At 36.1% G+C, this 22,163-nt stretch overlaps 1 protein-coding gene across 11 annotated transcripts in view; it reads left to right on the forward strand.

The window, feature by feature from the left end:
• Positions 1–22,163, forward strand: part of LOC306856850 (sodium/calcium exchanger 1-like) — a 41,778-nt gene that overhangs the window by 3,185 nt on the left and 16,430 nt on the right. For 7 of the 11 annotated variants that reach the window (XM_079396344.1, XM_079396347.1, XM_079396351.1 and 4 more), the window contains exons 1-2: positions 240–534; positions 1,794–3,651. In XM_079396344.1, the coding sequence (XP_079252470.1) occupies positions 1,832–3,651 (1,820 nt within the window). In that variant the 5' untranslated portion in view covers positions 240–534; positions 1,794–1,831. Of the gene's footprint in view, positions 1–239; positions 535–1,793; positions 3,652–22,163 lie in introns of those variants that run through there. The other 4 variants (XM_079396346.1, XM_079396340.1, XM_079396350.1 and 1 more) reach the window with 2 other exon arrangements.

Below are 22,163 nucleotides of genomic sequence, written 5' to 3' on the forward strand. Positions count from 1 at the left end.
ATTATTTAATTAATGTTGAGTCTAATTATTCAGGATTAATGTTAATCAGTAATTTTGCCTTAAACATGCCTCTGACAAGAGGGACAATGTTGCTCTTTAATGTACAAAATAATTTCTGGAACTTATCTTGCATCTAAGATAGAGTATAAAGTTGTGTGTGCTCTCAGTGTCAGTGTTATCAGCTCTTGAGGGTCTGGCACGAAGCCACCGCACTGTCCGAGCACAGCCTCTCCTCCTCCGGTCAGACATGCGAATCCGTTCGGAAAGCGGAAAATTTGCTTGCTGCACTTAGGAAAAGTAGCCTACAACTCTGCCAGCGCAGCTCTGAATGAATCGCGTGTCTCACGCACAGCTCTCGTTACTGCAATGGTTCAGCTGCTGGAGGATGAGAGTGAACGGTACTTTGCAAACGAGCGCTGCCGGTAAACGGTCCGCTTGACTGAGGTTGTTTTCGCCGGAATCTCAGAGCATCACTACCACAGCTTTATCTACATGTGGTGGCTTTCACATCAACACAGCATTTCTCTTTAAAAGGTAAATTTATGTACTTGGGCTTATGTTTCGATGCTGTCTGTAGTTAAATGTTTATGTGCTATATTATAGTAGCTATTATGGGTCAAAAAGGAGCGCTTAAATTCATTGAAATGCGTTTTCTTTTTCATTTAATCTAGCACACAGATAAATCATCTTTGAGATGCAAATGTCTAAGTTCAAAAGCAGTTCAGCAAATCTTTTGCTCCTTTCTATTCAGGAACACTTCTCTGCAATCACAAATCTTTTTCACAAATCTTGTTCATTTATGTAATCATTTCTGTTATTTGCGAAATAAATGTAATAGCCATCCTAAAATGCTGTATTGCTGTAAGATGGTCGCACATCCTGGCAAAACTGGTGTTCATCTGGTTTAGCTGGTCAGCAAGCTGGTCTCCCAGTCACAGATCAAGCCAACACACCAGCCTGACCTACTAAAACCAACACACCATCTTAAGCTGGATTTTATTTTCCCAGTAGGGTGATTATGAGAGATATTTGCAAATATTAAAAAATGCTTTGAATTGTAATTTCTTTATATTTGTATTTATTGAGCTTCTGTCTGAGGCGGAACAGCGGTTTAGTAAGTAAATGTGTGTCTGGCTAATGCTGGTGTACTGTTACATCACATCTGCTTGATATAGTCACTCGTGCACGTAACTTAACCAGCTTATCAACTTAAAATAAATAAATTAATTAACAGACACTCCTCTGCCTCTTTTATTTTAATTAAACAATTAAACAATTTCAGGCAAAGCTGACCAATTGGTTTGTATGTTTCTTCTCCACCAAAGAAAATAGTTAAATCAAGCTTTGGCATCACCAAGCAGCTCGCAGTCTAAAAAAACGGGCTGGAAAAGTGTATTTGTGTGGACCTCCCCCACTCAACACTTTCTACAGTCACTCTTGGCTAACTCCACTCCAGGTTTTCCATTTCCTCACTGTGTTTTCCCCATTCTGAGTGACTGTGGAGTGAGGTAAAACACTGATGCTCTGACTTTCAAAAAACAATCCTCGCTCCAGGCAAACTCTGCTTACACTCAGCACCGTTCACATACTCAGGTCCGGAATGCCGTGAACAAAGTCGAGCTTGTATACAAATGTTACAACTTCCCAGTGCTGTCACTGTAAACTGTAAATATTAGCTCTTTCAGAAAATTGCTTAACCGGTCACATTTAAGCAAATGTTGCATAATTTCCAATCAACCGTTTTAGTGTTGTATCATTCATAAAAATTCACCTCACTTTTTCTTTCCTCACAGGGTACGGGAGAGCCGGAAAAAAATACCTCACTGGGAACATGGGCCAATCTGGGACTTCATCCTATTTTTCTCTCACTCTAAAACTCAGCATCTTCTTCTTAGTTTTCTCTTATGAGCTCATGCCAGCCACTGCAGGCAGTTCCAAATCAAGCTTAGATGTAGATGCTTCGCCTAACGGAAACTCTTCACACGAGACATGTGGTGGTAGTTTTGAGTGCAAAGAGGGAGTGATCTTGCCAATTTGGATGCCACAGAACCCCTCCTTTGGGGATAAGCTAGCCAGAGCCACTGTGTACTTTGTTGGTTTGTTCTACATGTTCCTGGGGGTATCCATCATTGCAGACCGCTTTATGGCTTCCATTGAGGTCATCACATCCCAGGAGAAAGAGATCACCATCAAGAAGCCTAATGGGGAAACCACAACCACTACTGTTCGTATTTGGAATGAAACTGTCTCGAATCTTACTCTCATGGCTCTGGGTTCCTCAGCCCCAGAGATTATGCTCTCCGTGGTTGAAGTATGTGGCCACAACTTTAACGCAGGCGAGCTGGGCCCAAACACCATTGTTGGAAGCGCGGCTTTTAATATGTTTGTCATCATCGGTCTCTGTGTCTCTGTGATACCAGAAGGAGAGCATCGGAAGGTCAAGCACCTTCGGGTGTTCTTTGTCACTGCCACTTGGAGTATATTTGCATATACGTGGCTTTATCTGATCTTGGCAGTGATTTCCCCAGGTATCGTGGAAGTCTGGGAGGGGCTCCTTACTCTCTTCTTCTTTCCGATTTGTGTCCTATTTGCTTGGGTTGCAGACCGCAGACTTTTATTTTACAAGTACGTGTACAAACGTTACAGAGTCGGAAAACAAAGGGGAATGATCATTGAGACTGAAGGTGAGCCGGAGCACCAGTCAAAGGCAGATATCGAAATGGACGGCGGAATGCTTAACTCTCACGGCGAGGAATTCTTTGATGGCACGGTGGATACGGAAGATAAAGACATGGATGAGGATGAGGGAAGGAGAGAAATGGCCAGGATTTTGAAGGAACTGAAACAGAAACATCCAGAGAAAGAGATGGAGCAGCTGATTGAGCTCGCCAACTACCACGTCCTCAGCCAGCAACAGAAGAGTCGTGCGTTCTATCGCTGCCAGGCCACTAGACTTATGACTGGTGCGGGTAACATTCTAAAAAAGCATGCTGCAGACCAAGCCAGAAAAGCACTAGGCAACCATGAACTTAGATCAGAAGTCTCCGATAATGATATTTCCTCCAAGATCTTCTTTGACCCCGGCACATATCAGTGTCTTGAGAACTGTGGGACAGTGGCTTTGAATGTGGTACGACGCGGCGGTGACTTAACTAATGCTGTGTCGGTGGAGTACCGCACTGAGGACGGCACTGCCAACGCAGGATCTGATTACCAGTTCACCGAAGGTGTTATAGTCTTCAAACCAGGTGAGACCGAAAAGGAGATAAGAGTGGACATCATCGACGATGACATTTTCGAAGAAGATGAGCACTTCCTGGTTCATCTTAGCAACGTCAAGGTAATTTCTGAAGGAACTGACAATGGGAATGCAGGGGCCAATCATGTGGACACATTAGCTAGCCTTGGCCTTCCTTCAACGGCTATTGTGACTATCTTTGATGATGACCATGCTGGAATCTTCACATTTGAGGAACCAGTGGTTCATGTTAGTGAAAGCATTGGCATGATGGAGGTGAAGGTGGCACGTACCTCTGGAGCCCGTGGAGTAGTGGTAATCCCTTATAAAACCACTGAAGGCACAGCCAAAGGTGGTGGAGAGGACTTTGAAGACACCCATGGAGTTTTGGAGTTCCAGAATGATGAGATTTCGTAAGTGTACTTTTTCTTTCTCTTTTAGCTATTCAGAATCAGTTGCATTGTGGTGCAAAAATTACAAACTGAATAAGCAATGGCAGATTTTTAATTCACAATTCAAAGGGAAATCAGCATTATCTTGTATGGTAGAAACCCCTAATTCTTAATCATTTAAAATAAATCTTAAAGAATTAAAATTAAAATTTATTCTTATTTATTTATAACATAATTCTATGTAAATATTCAATTTAAATGTATACAAATAAATTGTATATACATATAATGCGATATATAATGTGTCAAAAATGTGGGCGACACAAGTAGAAATCTGAACCACTGGCCTGACCAGGCATGCAGAAAAAATCCTTCCTGTTGAGCTCTACTAACTGTGTAATAAAAAATGATACATTCATCAAAGTCCCCAAGTCAACCAGTTAATTTTATCTCTTAAATCTTTGTCTTTATTTCCCATACAATGTGTTTTACCCCATTGATGTGTCTGTTTGCTGTAAGTTTTTTTCTGACTCATTTTCCTTTGCAGCTTTCCTGTTGCTTTCTTTTCACTCTTTCATTTCCCCACTAGCTTTGCTCACTATTATGTTTCAATTTTGCACAGTTTATTTCAGAATCTGGTACTTATAGATTTCCCTGTTCTCCTTAAATCCTTGGCTTTTATCAGACATGTTTGTACCCATGTGAAAAAGTGTGAATTAAGGAAGTGAAGTGATATGATCAGTTTTACTTTATATCATTATATCATCAATACGTCATTGCAGTAGCTTGCATTTTCACCTCATATTTAAAGTGGCATGCAAAACTACTTAGCTGGATCAAAAGAGAGTAAGATATATTTATTGCTTGAGGTGATAAAGTTCCTCAAATAACAGACCTTTGACTCACAATAAAAGCTTTGATAAATGTGGTCCTTGAATCTGAACTGAATGAAAAAGCATCTGGTTTGGAGTGAATGAGCTAAGTAGAAGCTTTCCACAAGTCAGATCTGCTTAATCTGTGTAAAGACATGTCTCGGACTTCCAGAACTGCTCATTTGGATGACTAATTACATTTCCATAACCGTTGCAATGCTCGGCTTGAGCTTGAGCTCCAATGCTAGGACTTCTGGCAGGGAACAGGCTCTCCTCACCCATCTCCTCTTCTGGCACTCCGCCTCAGATCATTTGTTGGTATGATCACATACTTGACAAGGTGGCCTGAACCCCAGATATTTTCCATGACAGGGAGGATATAATGATAACAGATTTACACAGTCGAAGATAAACAGCTCAGAATTTGCTCCAAGATCTTGAAATGGAAAAGCTCCCTTGCTTGTGCTTATTTTAAGCTGATTAATGGGAAGACATGTACAAATGTAAACAGAGGTAAGCGCATTGCTTTGAAGTAAGCAACCTACACCATGCTGATCTGTCTATGCCTACAGATTAAGCTCCATATATGGACAGGTCTCGATTCTGGACCCTGGATCCTATTTGGAGACAACTGTTGGTGGTGGATGTTTTTATATGGTGCTACTTCAAATCAGTGTCCTTTACTCATTGTTTAGATTGAATCAACCATTTGGATTCCTTGGCAAAAGGAAGGTCTGGTAAGAAAACAGGCGTGGTTTTGGTGGTTCAAATAAGATAGAAGAAAAACGGCATTCCATATTGAAAACATAGAGATCGTATTTTAGATTAGACACTAAGGATATCAACAAAAAAGCTAGATGTATCTTGTGAAGACATTTAGATATCACAGAGGGGGTGGTCAATTTAAAACCGTTCAATTTCTTTTTCTGTCTCTTGTCAATTTGTATGTTCACACCTATCTTCTCTCACTTTCTTTTTTATTATTAATGAGTAAATCTACAACTGGACTCAGATCAAATGGGCAAAAGCTGGTCCTAAAATACTCTATTTATACACTATAAGCTGTAAACACTAGTTTGAACTTGGATCTCTGTTATTGAAGTATTAGCATTAAGTGTTTCATCCTTATGGGGGGCTGTCAAAGACACAAGCAAACCGCCTGTACCCTCTTAGGGATTTCTCATGCTGAGTAATGAATATGTTTTTAATGAGCAAGTAAGTTTAAATGTTTTTAATGAGCAAGTTTTAAATCTCGGTCTTGCTACAGTCCTCATTTATTTGCACAGTGAGGATTCTTGGACATTTTTCTCAATGCACAGAATAACAAGCAAGAATGAGTGTGTTGCCGATGATCCTAAAGAAAAAAAATGAAATTTAGACATGGGAAAAAAGAGGGGGAGGGGGGACAGACAAAGAACACAGAAATAGTATGTTAGGCATGTTTATATTGGCTTAAGTAAGACTGGACTTTGCATAAACACTGTACATGGAGGGGACAAAGTCTCAAGAGGGGTGGGAATTTCCATCAATAATAGCTGGAAAAGTGCACATAGTAGGGACTACACAATTAATTCGGCAATCCCAAATAATATTTTGCTTTATTCACAGGCAAAGCCTATTTTAATTTCTAGATTTCTGATTGGTTAAAAAGTCTTTAATTGGTCTATTTTATTTCCTTTCATGTCTTGAGTTGGTTTACAGAGCTCAGGGTTGTCTTTGAAATAGTCTTGAGATATCATAACCATCTTTTATGATATCTGTCAGGTAGTAGGAATATTTCAAGTGCGGCCTTTCATAAAAATACTTACAGCACCTTTAGTCTAATTAATCTAACAGTCAAAAGCTTAGTTAGGGTCTTCAGTAAGACACTGCGATGTGACCTTTGTTATAAGGACACACTATGTCCACGTGCCAGAGTTCTTACCTCTGCCCATGGCTGATTAGATGACTCGTTCAGTGGTCATGTGACACTAACAGTGAACCTTGGGCAGTGCATCTCTACATGAGCACTCTGAAACAAAGATTTGTTCAAATTCTGAGTTAAGGGCGAAGGGAGTTTTTTTGTTTGTTTGTTTGTTTAAATAATGTTCAGTTAACTTAAAAAAAAAGTGACGTGACGTGGTAACCCATGTTCGGAATTTGTGCTCTGTACATCCGGTTGGTCAAAAAATTATTTATGTTGTCCCAATGAGAATGGATTAAATAAGCACTCAGTTTACAAATTGAAAGTGATTGTATGTCATGTGCAATTGCGTTGCATTAACTCATTTTAGTTCACAAAATTAACAAGCGGCAAAAATCGTTTTTGAGACTTGGTTTCTCTCTTTTCATTGTTCAAGAACTATGTCCTGATTCTGCAGGAGAAGGAAAGATGCTCCCGGGTTTATCGTTATGTTTTTGGAGCGTGTTTTTTCCCCCTAGTTGAGGAGGAGAGGGCCTTCTGTCGCCACAGTCCTCTGCCAGCTCAGAGCTGCCCAGACAAACATGCTGTCAGTTGATTTCATGTGACTCGTTGCACAAGGCAAAGATAGAGTCAGCAGCAGTGCACCATTAAATCACTGCTCCCATCTCTTCTGGGAATATTAGGTAGCCCCTCTTGGCCAGTTATTATCTTACGATCGTCTATGACTAATTCAAATTTTTTCCAGAGGTTTATGTGCCTTCTGAATGCGAGTGGATTTGTGTTGTATGTGTGTTTTCCAAATTTTTATTAAGAGATCAGCCTTTTTCTGAAACCACTTGATGATAGTTTTACAATGAAGTCTGTTAAGTATGTGGCTCTTGGCGAAGTACAGAGGTCAGGTTATGTAGCTTTACATAACATGATTATGCATGGCATTAATGCATTAATTGTTTAAGACACCATATTGGCACAAATGTTCTTCCTCTTAAGGCAGGTCATGAAAATTTGATTAAATATGGAAAATGTGCTTTTTTTGGTTTGGTGACATGAATCAGCAGTTGGCTCACAGAGAGCCAGTCACCGTAAGGATAACCCTCGGTGTCCCTTGAAGGCGAGTTTGTTCTTAAAGGATCTTGGTGAATCTTTTGGCATTACTTCTGCCTGCTTAGTTTATTTTATTCATTTATGATGAAAACTGTACACAATGAGTGATGGAAATTGTTTAGAGGAAAGTACTGAACGTACTTTGTGTCTGTTTACAAAGCATCACTGAAGCACTCAAAATGAGGTATGTTTTAACCACTTTGCATTCCTTTAGTATTTGACAGGGAGACAGGGATTTAATGGCCTATGCTAAAAAAAATGATCTAAAATATCTAGCAGGACTGGGTTGATATACATACAATTTATATTTTTACAAATTTTGACAATAATCTCAATATTTTTGCTTTTGCTCCAGAATAATTTAAGGTGAATTTCTTTTGGCTGAAATAAATAAATAAAAACAATTAAACATGATTTGAATATGACATTCTAAGCATATTCAAACACGTTTAGTGCAAAACACACAGTTGCAAAAATGTAGACCTAGTGACCACTTACTTTTTTTAATTAATTATTAAATTAACACATTGGAAATATAATGCAAAATTAGTGCAAAAAGTGCATTCTGATTTAGCTTTTAATTTGATCTAATTTAGCATATTTTTTATTTATTTGTTTTCCACAACATTTACTTAGAATTTACTACAAAAATATACACTAAGCATATAAATATTGAAATTGATAGTAGACATATAGCAGCCAGGCCACAGTACTTTATCACTTTATCACAATTCCCTTTTGCGTGTAAGATAACACATATGGTGCTTAAAATTAGAGCTGTGGAAAATCTCTGAAGGATTTCTCACTCAGAAATGGAAGAGAATGTAAACAGTTATTGGCCCGCATTCATTCAGCTATGTTGTGGTCGGCATAGAAAAAGTTTTGCGACTGAAAATGATTTTCCTGACAGGTTATGCTTCAATTATTCTAAGTCAGTCCAGCTTTCAACAAGAAAAATGAATGCTCTCTCTCTCTTTCTTCGGTCTCTCTGTCCTCTTACTAAGGTTCTCCTCTTTTTGCTCCATGCTTACTTTGAACACTTGCATAAACTCCATGATGTATTTTCCATGACCTCAGCCTAACGGCAACACAAGGGCAGGCAGGAAGATGTGAACTATCCTCCTACATACCATGGAAAAATGGGTCGCAATGACAGACAGAGATGTTTTCTTGCATGTTTTACTGTAGAGAGGAGAACCTGTCTAAAATTAAACATACATGGAAGGAGTAACGTTTATTGCATTGCGAGCAGAGGCCGGGTTCTGCTCTTTGGCTCTGAGATACATCCTAGAAGCTTCACACAAAAAATCAAACGGCACCCACACAGTGTTGGGGAGTAACTTACTAAAAGTAGCAACGCTAATGTAGCGAACTAAACATTTTCATTAGCGTGACAGTATCTCAGCTGTTTTCAAAGCACTGTAGCTTTGCCAGTGACAAGCTTCTTTTTCCAGTGAGGGTTGTAGCTTTATGAAACGCTACATTGTTGGTTTTTATGTCACATTGTATAGTTTTACAGCTTTACAGCCAAGTGAACTGAGGCAAATGCGCACTCCTGTCCTCCCTCTCATGTAGCGTTCCTTTTAATTATTCATTTTTCCTTAATTCGTTCAATTTTAGCTTATTTGAGATATTTTTTCACTGATTTCTTTGCTTCTGTTCTTCAGTTTTCTACTCTTTTTTTTCTGTTCTTCAGTTTTTCACATTTTGTATTTAGCACAAATGTAGTTCATTCACTTAAATTAATTGTAAAAGCTTCACCGATTCAAGTCCCTGCCCAACTTGTCATTATCATTATAATATCAGAATATTTTTTTATTGCTACAGTTCCTCACTGCTTTCTGCTCATTTTTCAAGTTTCAAATATACATGAAAAAAAAAAAAAAAAAAAAAATATATATATATATATATATATATATACATACACATTTATATATATACATACACATTTATATACATTTACTATATATGGGTTGTTGATGTGATGTGACATTTTCACTGTCCCACAAGAAAAAAAATTATATAATTAATATTGTCGTTATTTAAAATGCAGTAAAGCCTTAAATATTTCTTTGTCCTATATGGACCTGTTGTTATAAAAGCTGTGGTTCAATTTTTTTATTTTTTATTTTTTTGAGCCAAATCTGAAAATTGTCCTATGGTGTGACTGTCCCTAGCATAATTCAATAAATTACAACTTTTATAAATTAAAAAGAAAAGCATACAATTTTTAATAAATACCTCCAGCATAATTGTACAAGTGTCTATTTCAGTAAATAGCAATATTTTTTTTCATCCATATATTTCTGAAAGTATAGGAACTTGATACATTTAGTCTCTGAAAACAATGTCCTCTGGTGTGACACCGCATAATGATTTAAAATTATGAAAACTATATGTTAAACTATAATCATGGAAAATTATGCAAATGTGTCTATTGACAGGTTAGCTTGGAATAGCAAGGTCATTAATTGACACAAAATGCTGAAACGTCCTTTGGTGTGACAGATAATGTCCTCCTGTGTGACGCCTGTACTGTCACACCACAGGACAAAGACGTCACACCAGAGGACAAGGTCGCTAAGCATTTTAAATAACTCCTCTTTATGCTTTTTTGATCATTTTCAGTGTTCCTAAATGCAATAATTACATTAATTCAACTATTTTCTTGTGTTTTTGCAGATAACTTGTACTGTTATAAAGTGTCATGAAAATATAGTTTAAAATGTGATCCTTTTTTGAAAGAATTGAGCGAGAGCAATTAGTGGAAAAGAGAGGACAAGGAAATAAACAGGGATCCACCAGAAGGCAGGAGATCCTAAGAGAGTGATGCTGATAGAAATAGAATCAAAAAGATGCCATAAAAAGAGAGTAGCCACATAGCTTTAAAAAAATATTGACAGCTTAATGAATATAGTTGGACTATCAATCATATTTAGCTGTACCACACATGCAGCGGGGGGCTAGAAGAGTTTCAGTAACATACTGATTGACTAAGAGACTGAATTTTGTTGATGAAAATTATGTTTGTTTTGTTTAAAAAACATGTTGATATTGTTTGTATTAAAATTAAACTTTCTCCTTTTACGTGTTCAAAGTTAAATAGAAATACTTTAATAACTACCATTTCAGTCCTTTAGTGTACCATAATGTCCTATGGTGTGACACATAAAAGAACCACAGATTTGTTATTATCTCAAAATATCTTTAAAAAATAAACTGTTAAATGTTGCAATAGAGGAGATATAATCATCACTCATCTTAAAATGATATAATTTTCAGCAGTTTTGAACAGATGACAGCAAAGTTTGTCTTGTTGTCAAATTTTGTCTTGAATTGTCGAACAAGTCATGGGGAAAAAAATTATGTTAATTATAATTTCATATTAAATAAATAAGACTATATGAAAATAAGTGTCTAACAATTAAGATAAATCTCTCTCATGCCATTTATTTTTTCTTAATGTTTGCTATGTCACGCCATAGGACAAATTTATGGTACAGTTCAGTAAAAATGTAAAAAAAAAAAAGAAAAAAAAGAAAGAATTGACGAAGTTAGTGACCCTTTATATTTTCTCAAAGATCAGACTTCACACTATAAATATATGGATTTCTTCTTCAAAAATAGTCTTTTTTACTGCCTATTTGTCAAGTACCCATATATTTTTTTTCACTATATACACACACATACCGTATAGAATAAAAAATGAAAATGATTGCAACAAAAGATTGCTTTTTTTAAAGGATAACCTGACAGTAGCCTAATTATTACTGTATATTTTGCCGTAAGTTGTTTGTACCTTTGGCAGATTTTGAAGTAGCTTTCCCTAGGCTGCACGGCACAGCAGAAGATCTGCCACTTTAAAGGCTGTTCATTTTGTTGATTCCTATTACATAATATAATGGCTCACCCTTTTCTCTGCTTCATTCTTTTAGAACTTCAAAACCTGAAAAATATCCTACACTGATGCTTACTAGGGAAATAACATGGTATGACTGAAGCCTACCGTGCTACACATACCTTCATCATCCCCTCATCAGCTCTCTGTATGACAGATTGTGTTTTCATGCTCATTCGCTCAGCGGCTGTCGGCTTCCTGCCCGATATTCTTTTAATTTCTCTGAGGGGTGGGGGAAGATGTGTGGCTTTAATTATCATCTCTCGTTATTGTCACTGTCGCCATCCTCATCACAGGCCTTGCCAGTTGGTTGTGGAGGAGCACAGATTGCATTTAAGTAGTTCAAAATAATACCCTCTCAAGTGTATCCAGGAATAGGTCTTGTTTTCTGAAGTGCTGTTATTTCCATTCCACTTCCTCTGTCTCTCCTGATGTGTTCTAGGCCAGTTTTGTCCATGGACGACATCAACTCTGTAGTAAGAATTCAAAAGGGAAATGAATTTTTTTCAAAACGACTCCAAAACACTTGAGGAAGCCTTTCTACAAAGCTACCTGAAAAACTATGCACAAGTGTACCTAGGACAAAGGCTGTTTCAAACGCTGGTCACACCAAGGATGGTCACACCAAAAGTTTGTTTGATTTAATTAATAGAAGTTAATTGATAAATAAATTCTAATATATTTATGACATTGTTTTTGAAAACATCCTAACTTTACAGAATTTTTACACAAGTGCCTAAAACTTTCATAAATCCGTAGCTTCGAAGAAAGGTTTCTTCAAGTGTCTTGGAGATGTTGCCACAGTTCTTCTGGATTTAGTCTTTCTCAGTTTTTTTCTGTTTCCTCATGGACTGAATGATGGTGAGGTCAGATCTCTGTGTGGAGCTCTGGCTGTTGCCGGACTCTTAGTGTTTAAGTATTTTTGATGACTAGAAAGTTCAAAAGAACAGGATTTTTAAATAGAAATCTTTTGTAATATTAGAAATATCTTTACTGTCATTTTAACTTACCTCTAAAACCTTCTGAACAGTATAGAAGTTAATTGATAGTATAGAAGTGTGTATAGAAGTATTCAGTAGTGCATAGAATGTTTCATCATTATATGATATTATGTTTGTCCACATTTACTAATAAATACAGTACATAACAATTTTTGTAGGGTTTGTGATAAACATGCCTTAACATTTTTACTATGCTTTAGTTCATACATCTGCTTAGCAAAAAAATTTTTAATTTAAAGGGATAGTTCATCCAAAAATGAAAATTGTGTCGTTAATTACTCACCCTCATGTCATTTCAAACCCGTAAGACTTCCATTCATCTTCGGAACATCAACAGGAGATCAGTAAAATAATTCATGTGACATCAGGGGTTCAACCCTAATTTTACAAAGGTATGAGAATATTTTTTGTGCGCAAAAGAAAAAAAAAAAGACAACTTTATTCAAATTCGTCTCCTCCGCGTCACCCTAGCGCCAGCTCTCAGATTCTATGAAAAATATCTTAATTTGTGTTCTGAAGATGAACTTCAGAGGTCTCGCGGGTTTGAAACGACATGAGGGTGAGTAATTAATGACAGAATTTTCATTTTGGGGTGAATTAACCCTTTGATATCAGCTATAAATATTTACTTTGTACACATGTAGTAACGAGATCCTTGATTATATTAATTAATAGTACATAGGTCTATAAATGGTATCCAACAATAATGGCCACTGTGACAGAAATACTTTTCATTGTGTCATCCAGAACAATTTAGAAAATATATTTATGTCCCCAAAAAAAATAAAAAATCTGGCAAAAAATAATCACATTTGTGAATTTCTATTAGAAAGTAGTGCAGCGGCTGCTGTGCAGTGTCCCTTAGGCTGAAAAAGAAATTACGTCTAACTAAATCCAATGGTTCACTGTTGCCAGGCTGTGATGTATGTGACAGGGGACTTTTTAATGCGGTAAGTTGTTAAAGAACTTTTACATATTTTCCACCCGGGAATGACAGCATTCCATCAGAAGCAGTGACAGAATGGAGATGGAATTATATTTACCACTGGTTAATGGATGGATGACATTAGTGCCCAGCTTATTTGAAATGAAGCCTGGCTTCTCATCCATCTTCCTTTTTATCCCATTTTAGTTTGTAAAGGATTTTCACCTTTTCACCTTTTGCCCGTATAATTGGACTTTCCCCTTTCTCCTACCACCTGTCTCCTGAAAGCTTTATTGAAGTCTCTCTTTTTTTTTTTTTGCTCATATATCTTTTCAAAAAAGCTTTGTTTTAGTTCTACTGTCAGGCCCGGATTTGTTAGCGAGAAATAACAATATTTTGCATTTCTTAAGCCATTGAACAGATTAGGGTGAACGTGGTAGACAAAAAGAAGAGGATTAGGAATGTAACCTGGTTTTCAAATAAGCCATCTGTCCTCCTACCTTGGACACACTGAGTTGGGTATTTGTGTTTCTGAAGATGTACTTTGTGTTATTCAGAAAATGTGGTTTATAAAATAAGTAATTGCTGCACTTGACCTACAGCTCAAAGAATACAGATCAAGTGTTCAGTATTTACAAAATGACAGTGGTCAAAATACAGAACCCTGTGGGCCTCGATAGGTTAAATCATGACACATTTACACACCTCAAACATGTTAAATTGTCTGTAAATGACAACATTTTGTGAATCATACTGTCACGCACTAGGAGCAAGGAGACACAGAGATATCCAATAGCAAGGTTTATTCAAATCCAAAACACAGAACGAGGAGCTTGGGGAAAGACGAACAATACAGGACATGGGAGACAGGGAGACGCAGGGCTTAAGAACACAGGGAAATCAACGAGGAAGAACAGAAACAGGTGCGGAGTAATTAAACACAGGGCTAGGGACTAATTAACTAATGATAACAGGGAATGAGGACAGGAACAGGAAGGCCAAATATGGGCACGAGAGGCGGGGAAACACGAGACACAGTCTGACACATACATGTTTCTGTAGCTGTCATGCTAGGAGTAATAGCATGAAGATTAATGTCACCGCTGATTCATCTGAGATATGCTATACCAGATTGCATACACACAAGACATCGGATTGAATGTAGAGTGTGACCTTTTATCATAATGCAACCAACTACGGCGTTGACTACTTAGTTCCCATTTTAGATGTTGGGATACAAGTAGAAAAGATGGAAAGATTGTGTCACAGGAAACTGAGCATGTTAAGACACCAGATAATAAACAAGTAACTAGATGTCCTAAAAGATCTCAAATATTGACTGGACTGGACTCTTAAAATATACAACAACATTTTTTTGTAGCTTTGCCTAGCAGGATTCCCATGGACACAGAACACCTGGAAATAATATATTTTATTTAAAAAGTGTATTTATAAAATGTGTACAGTTCATAAAAAAGTCTTCAAATGTAATGTTACATTTTTGAATTTTTTATAGAAAATAGTTCTGCTGAAAATATTTTTATTGACTAGTTATTACTCTTTGTGAATGCTTAGGCTATAGAGTAAACCAATGAGAAACATTGATCTTCCTACTAAGAGTTTAAATAGAGTTATTTGTACACTAGTAAAATCATTTAAATTCATTAATTCCAAAGATTGTAGCTTGTTATTTCTATGTTGAAATTTGAAGGTTGCAAGAGAGATCTCGTGAGACTAGTATTGTTTATATTTAAACAAATAATTAGTCTTGTCCAAAAGATTTGTGCAGGTGCATTGTTCATCAAATCTGAGGTCCATTTTCACAGTTTGATGCTTCAACTCCATCAGTTGATTAGAGCAGTACAAAGCATGACATTTCGTCTGGCACTCTTTTCCTGCTGTCATTTTGTCCCCAAGCACAGGCTGAAGTTCTTTCTGAAGCATGCTAGACATTTCACAGCTGTCAAGTGCACTGTAAATACCTGCTGAAAAAAAATCTGCCTGGAGAAGAATATAGACTCCAAAACTTGTGCGCACACTGATTTCTTTCTTTCTACCCAGACAGATGGGATATAAAAGGGTTTGACAATAGCATGTGCCAGATTTGGAGAGCTGCTTGTTCAGAGTATCACATATAGGGTTGAGTACTTTTGTGCCAAGTTTGATGTTGTCAAGAGTGTTGCATGTGGACGTCTTGTACTGTTGATGCTTAAAATGCACTCAGTAAGTTTTTGTTTACATTGTACTTATTGTATCATTCATCTTTTTATTTTATTTATTATATTAATTTGTTTCTTTGAATTTATTATTATTATTTTTTTTATTATTTATTGATATAAGTTGATTCTTAAAGGAATAGTTCATCCAAAAATTACAATTTGCTGAAAATGTACTCACCCTCTGGCCCTACGCAGCTTGCGTATTCTGCGTATAGGGATGATCGGCTCTGGCTGCCCAAATGCATTTGGATTAAAAATTATTTATTACCTTTTTTTATTTTCATAATTTAGGCACAATTTTATAGAATATATGTAGAAACAACAGATCAGCAAATTCATTGCGTAAACAATGTGTTGAGTTGGATTTTAATGCAATGCATTAAAGGTTAGGCGTAAGGGTAGACAGACAGAATACTTGCCATCAAAAGAGCTTCTTGAGATATTCTCTGCTGGGATTTTGCTCCGGTGGAGGTCCTGCTTGGGCCCGCAGCAATTCCCAGGGCAAATACTTATGTTGCCAGGGGAAGCTGATCCAAACTCAGCTGCTCTCATAGCCCTGAATCTCCGTCTGCAGTTGCCCCAGGAGGGAGAACAGACAGACAATGTCAGGTCAACAGAAAACGATCTATTTCTGTTGCTTTGATGACAAAAAGGGCAGTAAATTAAATAAAACTGACATTTAAGGTCATATTTTGAATGTGGATGAGTTGTGTTTTCTGTTTAATACTGGCTGAATGTTGACTAATATCTTGAATACTTTTATCGAGATTAGTGGATTAGACTTCTTGTGATCTGAATATCAAGGGCGTAAATTTTAGCATGTGTGTATTTGAGAGTGTGTGGCTTGTCCCAGGTGTTGTAGGGTACATAAAGGGCTTATCTTGATGTGTCCCAAAGAACACTCTCCTGTCTCTAATCTCAGTCTTTAGCGTCATGTCACTCAATTACATGTCAGCTGATCAGCTATAGCTTTGAGAGAAATGTGTCATTAAAGCACAGATGATTTTGTCATCTCTCACCCTGCAGCTTACAAATGTCTGCCTATTTTTTTTACAGCCTTCAAATAAATAGTTTACATTTTTATCATAAATAAAAATTTTGTCATGATTTACTCAGCCTTTGTTCTGACACTTCTTCTTTGATTTTCTTTCAAAATGAGATGTTAAGCATAATATCCAAGCTGATGCCATGCAACAAAGCAAGATGGGAATTTATTAGTAATTAAATTTCTTGCACTTTTTTCTCATTTGTATGTATATATTAGTATTATTTATATACTGTTGTGCTGTTAAATAATCTTTTGAATTGGCTTTTATTTTTATATATTTATATATATATTTTTTTAGTTTAGTTTTAGCAGTTGTATGTGTTTTTTTGTTTTGTTTTTTGTTTTATATCAATTGTCTTTTAAACATTTCCATTTGGTTCTAATTTATTTTAATTTTAATTACTTTTAATTGCTACTTCAATGTAAACTTTCCTTTGCATTTAGTTGGCACGATTTCTTCATTTCTAATTCTTCTTTTAAAGTTTTTCTATTTGATTTCAGCTTCAATTAATAAAAGTAATTTATTATTACCCTATAGTGTTGTTAGCACCAGTTGAGCTATTTTGAAATCTGTGTTATATTATATGAAGTTTAAATGTAATATATGCCATGTAATATATTATATGAAGTCGCTTAGAAAGCCTCTGCCAAGAGCATATATATGGATTCATCCTGCTTCTATAAAACTGTCAGACCATTTATCGTGTATCCAGTATTTCTTTTATTCCCTCAGTCTCTTTGTCATCTTTCCTCTTTCCCCCGTCTCGTGTCTTTCACACTACTGTAGATCTGGACCTGTGCCTGACAAGCAACCTTCACGCTTGTGTAATCCTGTCCATTAACTTCTGGGTTATAAAACACATGATAATTTTTCAATCAGTTCTTTCAGCCTGTGAATGAACACTGATCAGATGGCATTCTATTGTAATCAACCACCTGGAAAAGAGAAGGAGAGAGAGAGAGAGATAGAAATTTCAAGGCAGCCAGAAAAAATGGATCTTATCCCATTACAGCTCTTGGAAGGGAAAGTAGCAGTCTGTTCCTGGCTATGGTAACAATACACAGCAGGGGTTCACCCTGAGCCCCATATGAGTCCTGGCTTTACACATCGCATCAGTTCAGTAGGCTTACTAAGCCATGGGTCTTCGTAGCATGTCTTCAGCCGTGGACTAGAGAAAAAAGCTAATGAATATTCCAGCTCACAGTCAACATCTGAGAGTCAAGAGCCAGGGGCTTTCTGATTTGAAAAGCACTGATGTTGATTAGCCTTTTGAGTGGAGAAATCTTCATGGTATTAAATTGGATTTCAGTGGCTCAATCACAAACCAGATAATATAGGGCCATTAAAAGCAGTCGTAGTTGAACATTTTAGGGTAACACTTTACTTGAAGGGGTGTGCATAAGACTTGACATGACATAATTTTTAATGCAAAGATGACATCATTTGACCTAACCCTACCCCTACCCTTACCCCTAACCCTAGCCCATAACAAAGACATCTCAAACAATGTCATCTTTGCATTAAAAATGACATAACTGAGCGAATGACACTTATTGACAGTTGTCATAAACATGCATAAATAACCTTCATAATCATGACATGTGTCATGTCATGATTATGAAGTTGTCATGTCAGTCTTATGCACACCCCTTCAAGTAAAGTGTAACTCATTTTAGTTCTGTATAGCTTTCTTCTAAGACAGCTTCCTTGTGTCTGTATGTCATACAAATAGTGCATAAATTACACACAATTGATTAGAGTAAATGATTAATATCAAATAGATCATTCAATGCAGCAGTGTCATTAGTTTTAGTTCTGTTTTGTTGGTTTTAGGGCTTCTTAAAATTAGATTTTTTTTTATTACGTTTAAGTTTTTAGTTTTAGTTATTTTAGTACTTCTTAAAGGGGTCATGTGACATTGCTAAAAAGAACATTATTTTGTGTTTTCGGTGTAATGCAATGTGTTTATGCAGTTTAAGGTTCAAAAAACACATTATTTTCCACATACTGTACATTATTGTTGCTCCTCTATACTCCGCCTTTCTAAAACACGTCTATTTTTACAAAGCTCATCGTTCTGAGAAGCGAGGCGTGCTCTGATTGGCCAGCTATCCAGTGCATTGTGATTGGCCAAATACCTCAAGCGTGAGATGGAAATGTGATGCCATGTCCCGGCGCAACAACACAAAAACAATAATACCCATTTATAAACGAGGCATTTGTTACATCCAGTGGGGTCATAATTACTGATTATAATGACTGTCGCATTGCATTGCGCCGCATAAACATTACCATGTCTGCATTTGTGATCGGAGAAACGACAAACAACAAGCTCTACTCTACACAGCTCAAAACTCACGTTTGAATCGTCAGTGGCAGAAACGTACTTACAGGCTGTGAGTCAGAAGCGCCAGACTGTCCTTGCAAAGTTGGAATTGCCCCACTTTATAGAAACAGCCTTTGTGCAAGCCAGTATTGTAGACTACTCTTCCAGGTTCAGGAAATAGTCCTCCGTAAAATGCGCTGCGTACACTCTAATATTTGGGTTGAACTGTTCTGGAACAGTGTTGTAAATACAACTTAACCCCTGATTTCTAGTTGTGTCCTCTTTTGGAAGCCCAAACAAAGTACTTTCGCTTTCACAACCAAACACAGCGTCTCCACGACATGGCGCCGGATAATAGTTCCGCCCTCTTTCTTTGCGTATACGTTTGGGCGGTGTTTTGCAAATCTTCCCATACAGTGACGTAGACATATGGGGACTTGTTTGAATGAGCCGTTTTAGGGGTGTGTGGCCGAGTCTTAACTTTTATAAAGAATCTCTCTTTGGTTTTGAGACTTTAGTCTTTGCAACTTCAGGGATCTCATCTATGCACAAACAGCTTGTAACACTCCAAAGAGAAAGGAAAACTTGAAATCGCATCATATGACCCCTTTAAACTAAACAAAAATGAGAAATGTTTCTGAAATAAAACGTGTAGATTTTTTCAGATTTTAGTTTAGTATTTATTTTATTTAAAGTAATGACAATGGTTTTTATGGTTTTAGTTTTAGCATAAGTTAACGATAATAATCCTGTTTTGGATTTTACAACACTAGACTTTGCTACTTTTTTATCACTAAGTAATTTTCAGTATTAAATTAAATATTTTAAATCAAACTTTCTCTTGCCTCGTTCACTTCTTTGTTTTTTTTTTGTTTAAAAAAAACAAAGCATTAATGCAGTATTTATTTCTATAATTCTATGTATCATTTCAATTTTGCTAAATTACTTTTATGCTACCATCTGGATGTAATAACATAAACCTTTTGGGATTTGAGTAAAAACACAGGCTAAAAGCTCAGGCGACCCTTTTAATTAACTACGCTATATAGTTTGCATTGTTTGCAGACTCTTCTTAAATTATTCAGAAGACTCTCAAGATCAGGTTATCTTTCATTAGCCAATATTTCATCAGGCATCAATATAAGTCATCACAAAAAAACAATAGTAATATGTTAATCATTATACAGTACATTATATTTTACATTATACAGGTAAACATTATTACATAAATCTGCATTTATCCTTCAATGTCTGTTTACATTAACTTTGGATTTTCTGTATTATTTATCCGGATCTCTGCTTTTTCTTTGGAGCAGAATAACTAGAGTAAATATAAGCGATGCAGCTCTAATACTTCAGCTGACATACTGATGCCTTGTTATCAGAATAAATATAATTGGCTTCCTGCATGCAGATTTGACATCACTTCCATCTGATGAATTTACTGCACTGACACTGTTCAAATGTATGCCTGCTGTGTCATGTATATGCATGAGTAATGTTATATAAGGATCTTTTTGTCTGTAGATCTACTTACCAATTTGTGGTTGTACCAAACAACATTGTTTTTGCTTTATAACCTGCAAAAATGGGTCTTTGGCTTTTTCAAGCCGGTGTCACAGTGATTTTTCAAATGGCGCTCTGTGCTGCAGGTTAGTTCTGTCCTTGCCTTCCTGTTTAAAACCAGCTGGCATCTTTTTTACCCAAGCTTGAAATATTAACACAGACACACACAGTTGTCTGAAGTGAACCCTACTTCTTCATAGGTCATAAAACTGTGTAGATGCATTCATGTGGTTTGCACACTAGCGGAAGGTCATTGTTGATTAAAGCAACAGCCAAAGGCCTGTATTATGACTTTAGCATTTAAAGTCATATTTGTTGCTGACATCATATAATTCATGCCTTCAAACCATTGATTCAAAATAACAGAACATAACAGCTCAATTAAAACAAGATGTTAACAACGTAGCAGGTGCTAATATAAGCTTTTTAAGGAACATTTCATCTACAAAAATGTCAATTTTGTCATTTATTCACCCTCATGTTGTTTCAACTGTGTATGTCTTTCTTTGTGAAACACAAAAGGATACATTTTGCAGAATGTTTGAACTGCAATCTTCTATTCAATGAAACTGGATAGGGACCAGGTGTTGTTAAGCTCCAAAAAGGACAGAATATTACACAATATTCAGTAGGCACAATACTGAAGCCAAAAGACAGCAATTTAATTGTTTATTCACTGAAAATCTTGCATTGAAAATATATAGTATTTATTATAAATGTTTTTATTTTTATTTGATTTTTAATTTTATACTTTCCGTTTTCATTTTGATTTTAGTTTTAGTACTTTTTTGTGTTCATTTTGTTTAATAATTCCATTTATCTTTAGATTATTTTTATTTCATTTGTAGTAACTTCAACTTTTTTTATTTTTATGTATTTATTATTTTAGTTAGTTGCCATGAAAACATTTCTTTTTTACATCTAATAAATCTATTTTATTTTATTTCAGCTTTAGAAACAAATTTTAATAGTTTTAGTTTGAGTTAACAATAAATAACTTTTTTTAAATTCCACAGAAGAACGGAAGTGAATCATACAGGTTTTTTTAAACAAATGACGTATCCATTAAAACTTCCTTTAAATTTGTTTTTTGGTTTTATTATTACTATAATTATTGTTATTTGGCATTGTTTTTATTATCAGAAAATCTATTTCTGCCCATTTAGTCAAGCATCATTTTTGGTGTTGTATGCAAAATGAGAGAGCTGGAAGTAAGAATAAATTGTGTATAAGGGAAGTATCCACTGCTCTTCACATCAATTTACTCTCCATATTTGGTAAGCAATGCTGCAGCAGAAGTGCCTCTGGATATCATCAAACATGGGAATGGTATCTTGTGGATTGTCCCATAAAATGAATTGACAGACTGCTTATGTTGCTTTCTATAGAATCAGAGGGCAAATGGGGAAAAGGGTGAGAAAGGGGAGCACATTCTTACACTCATTTGAGCCGTTTTTAATTTCAGGATATACCATGTATGAATTGAATATATAATGGCATAACTTTCATTTTTAAGTAAACACTGTAAAAACCATTTTTTTTCAAAAAGTTGTTTCAACTTTATAATTTGTTTCAATAATTTGTTACCCCCGCTGACTTAATTTTTAGTTTAGTCAACTATAAATTTTAAGTTACTCAATGTTAATTTAAGGGACAACTGGAATATTTTA

This window comes from Barbus barbus, assembly GCF_936440315.1.
Source record: "Barbus barbus genome assembly, chromosome: 37".
In the NCBI taxonomy this organism is placed as follows: domain Eukaryota; kingdom Metazoa; phylum Chordata; class Actinopteri; order Cypriniformes; family Cyprinidae; genus Barbus; species Barbus barbus.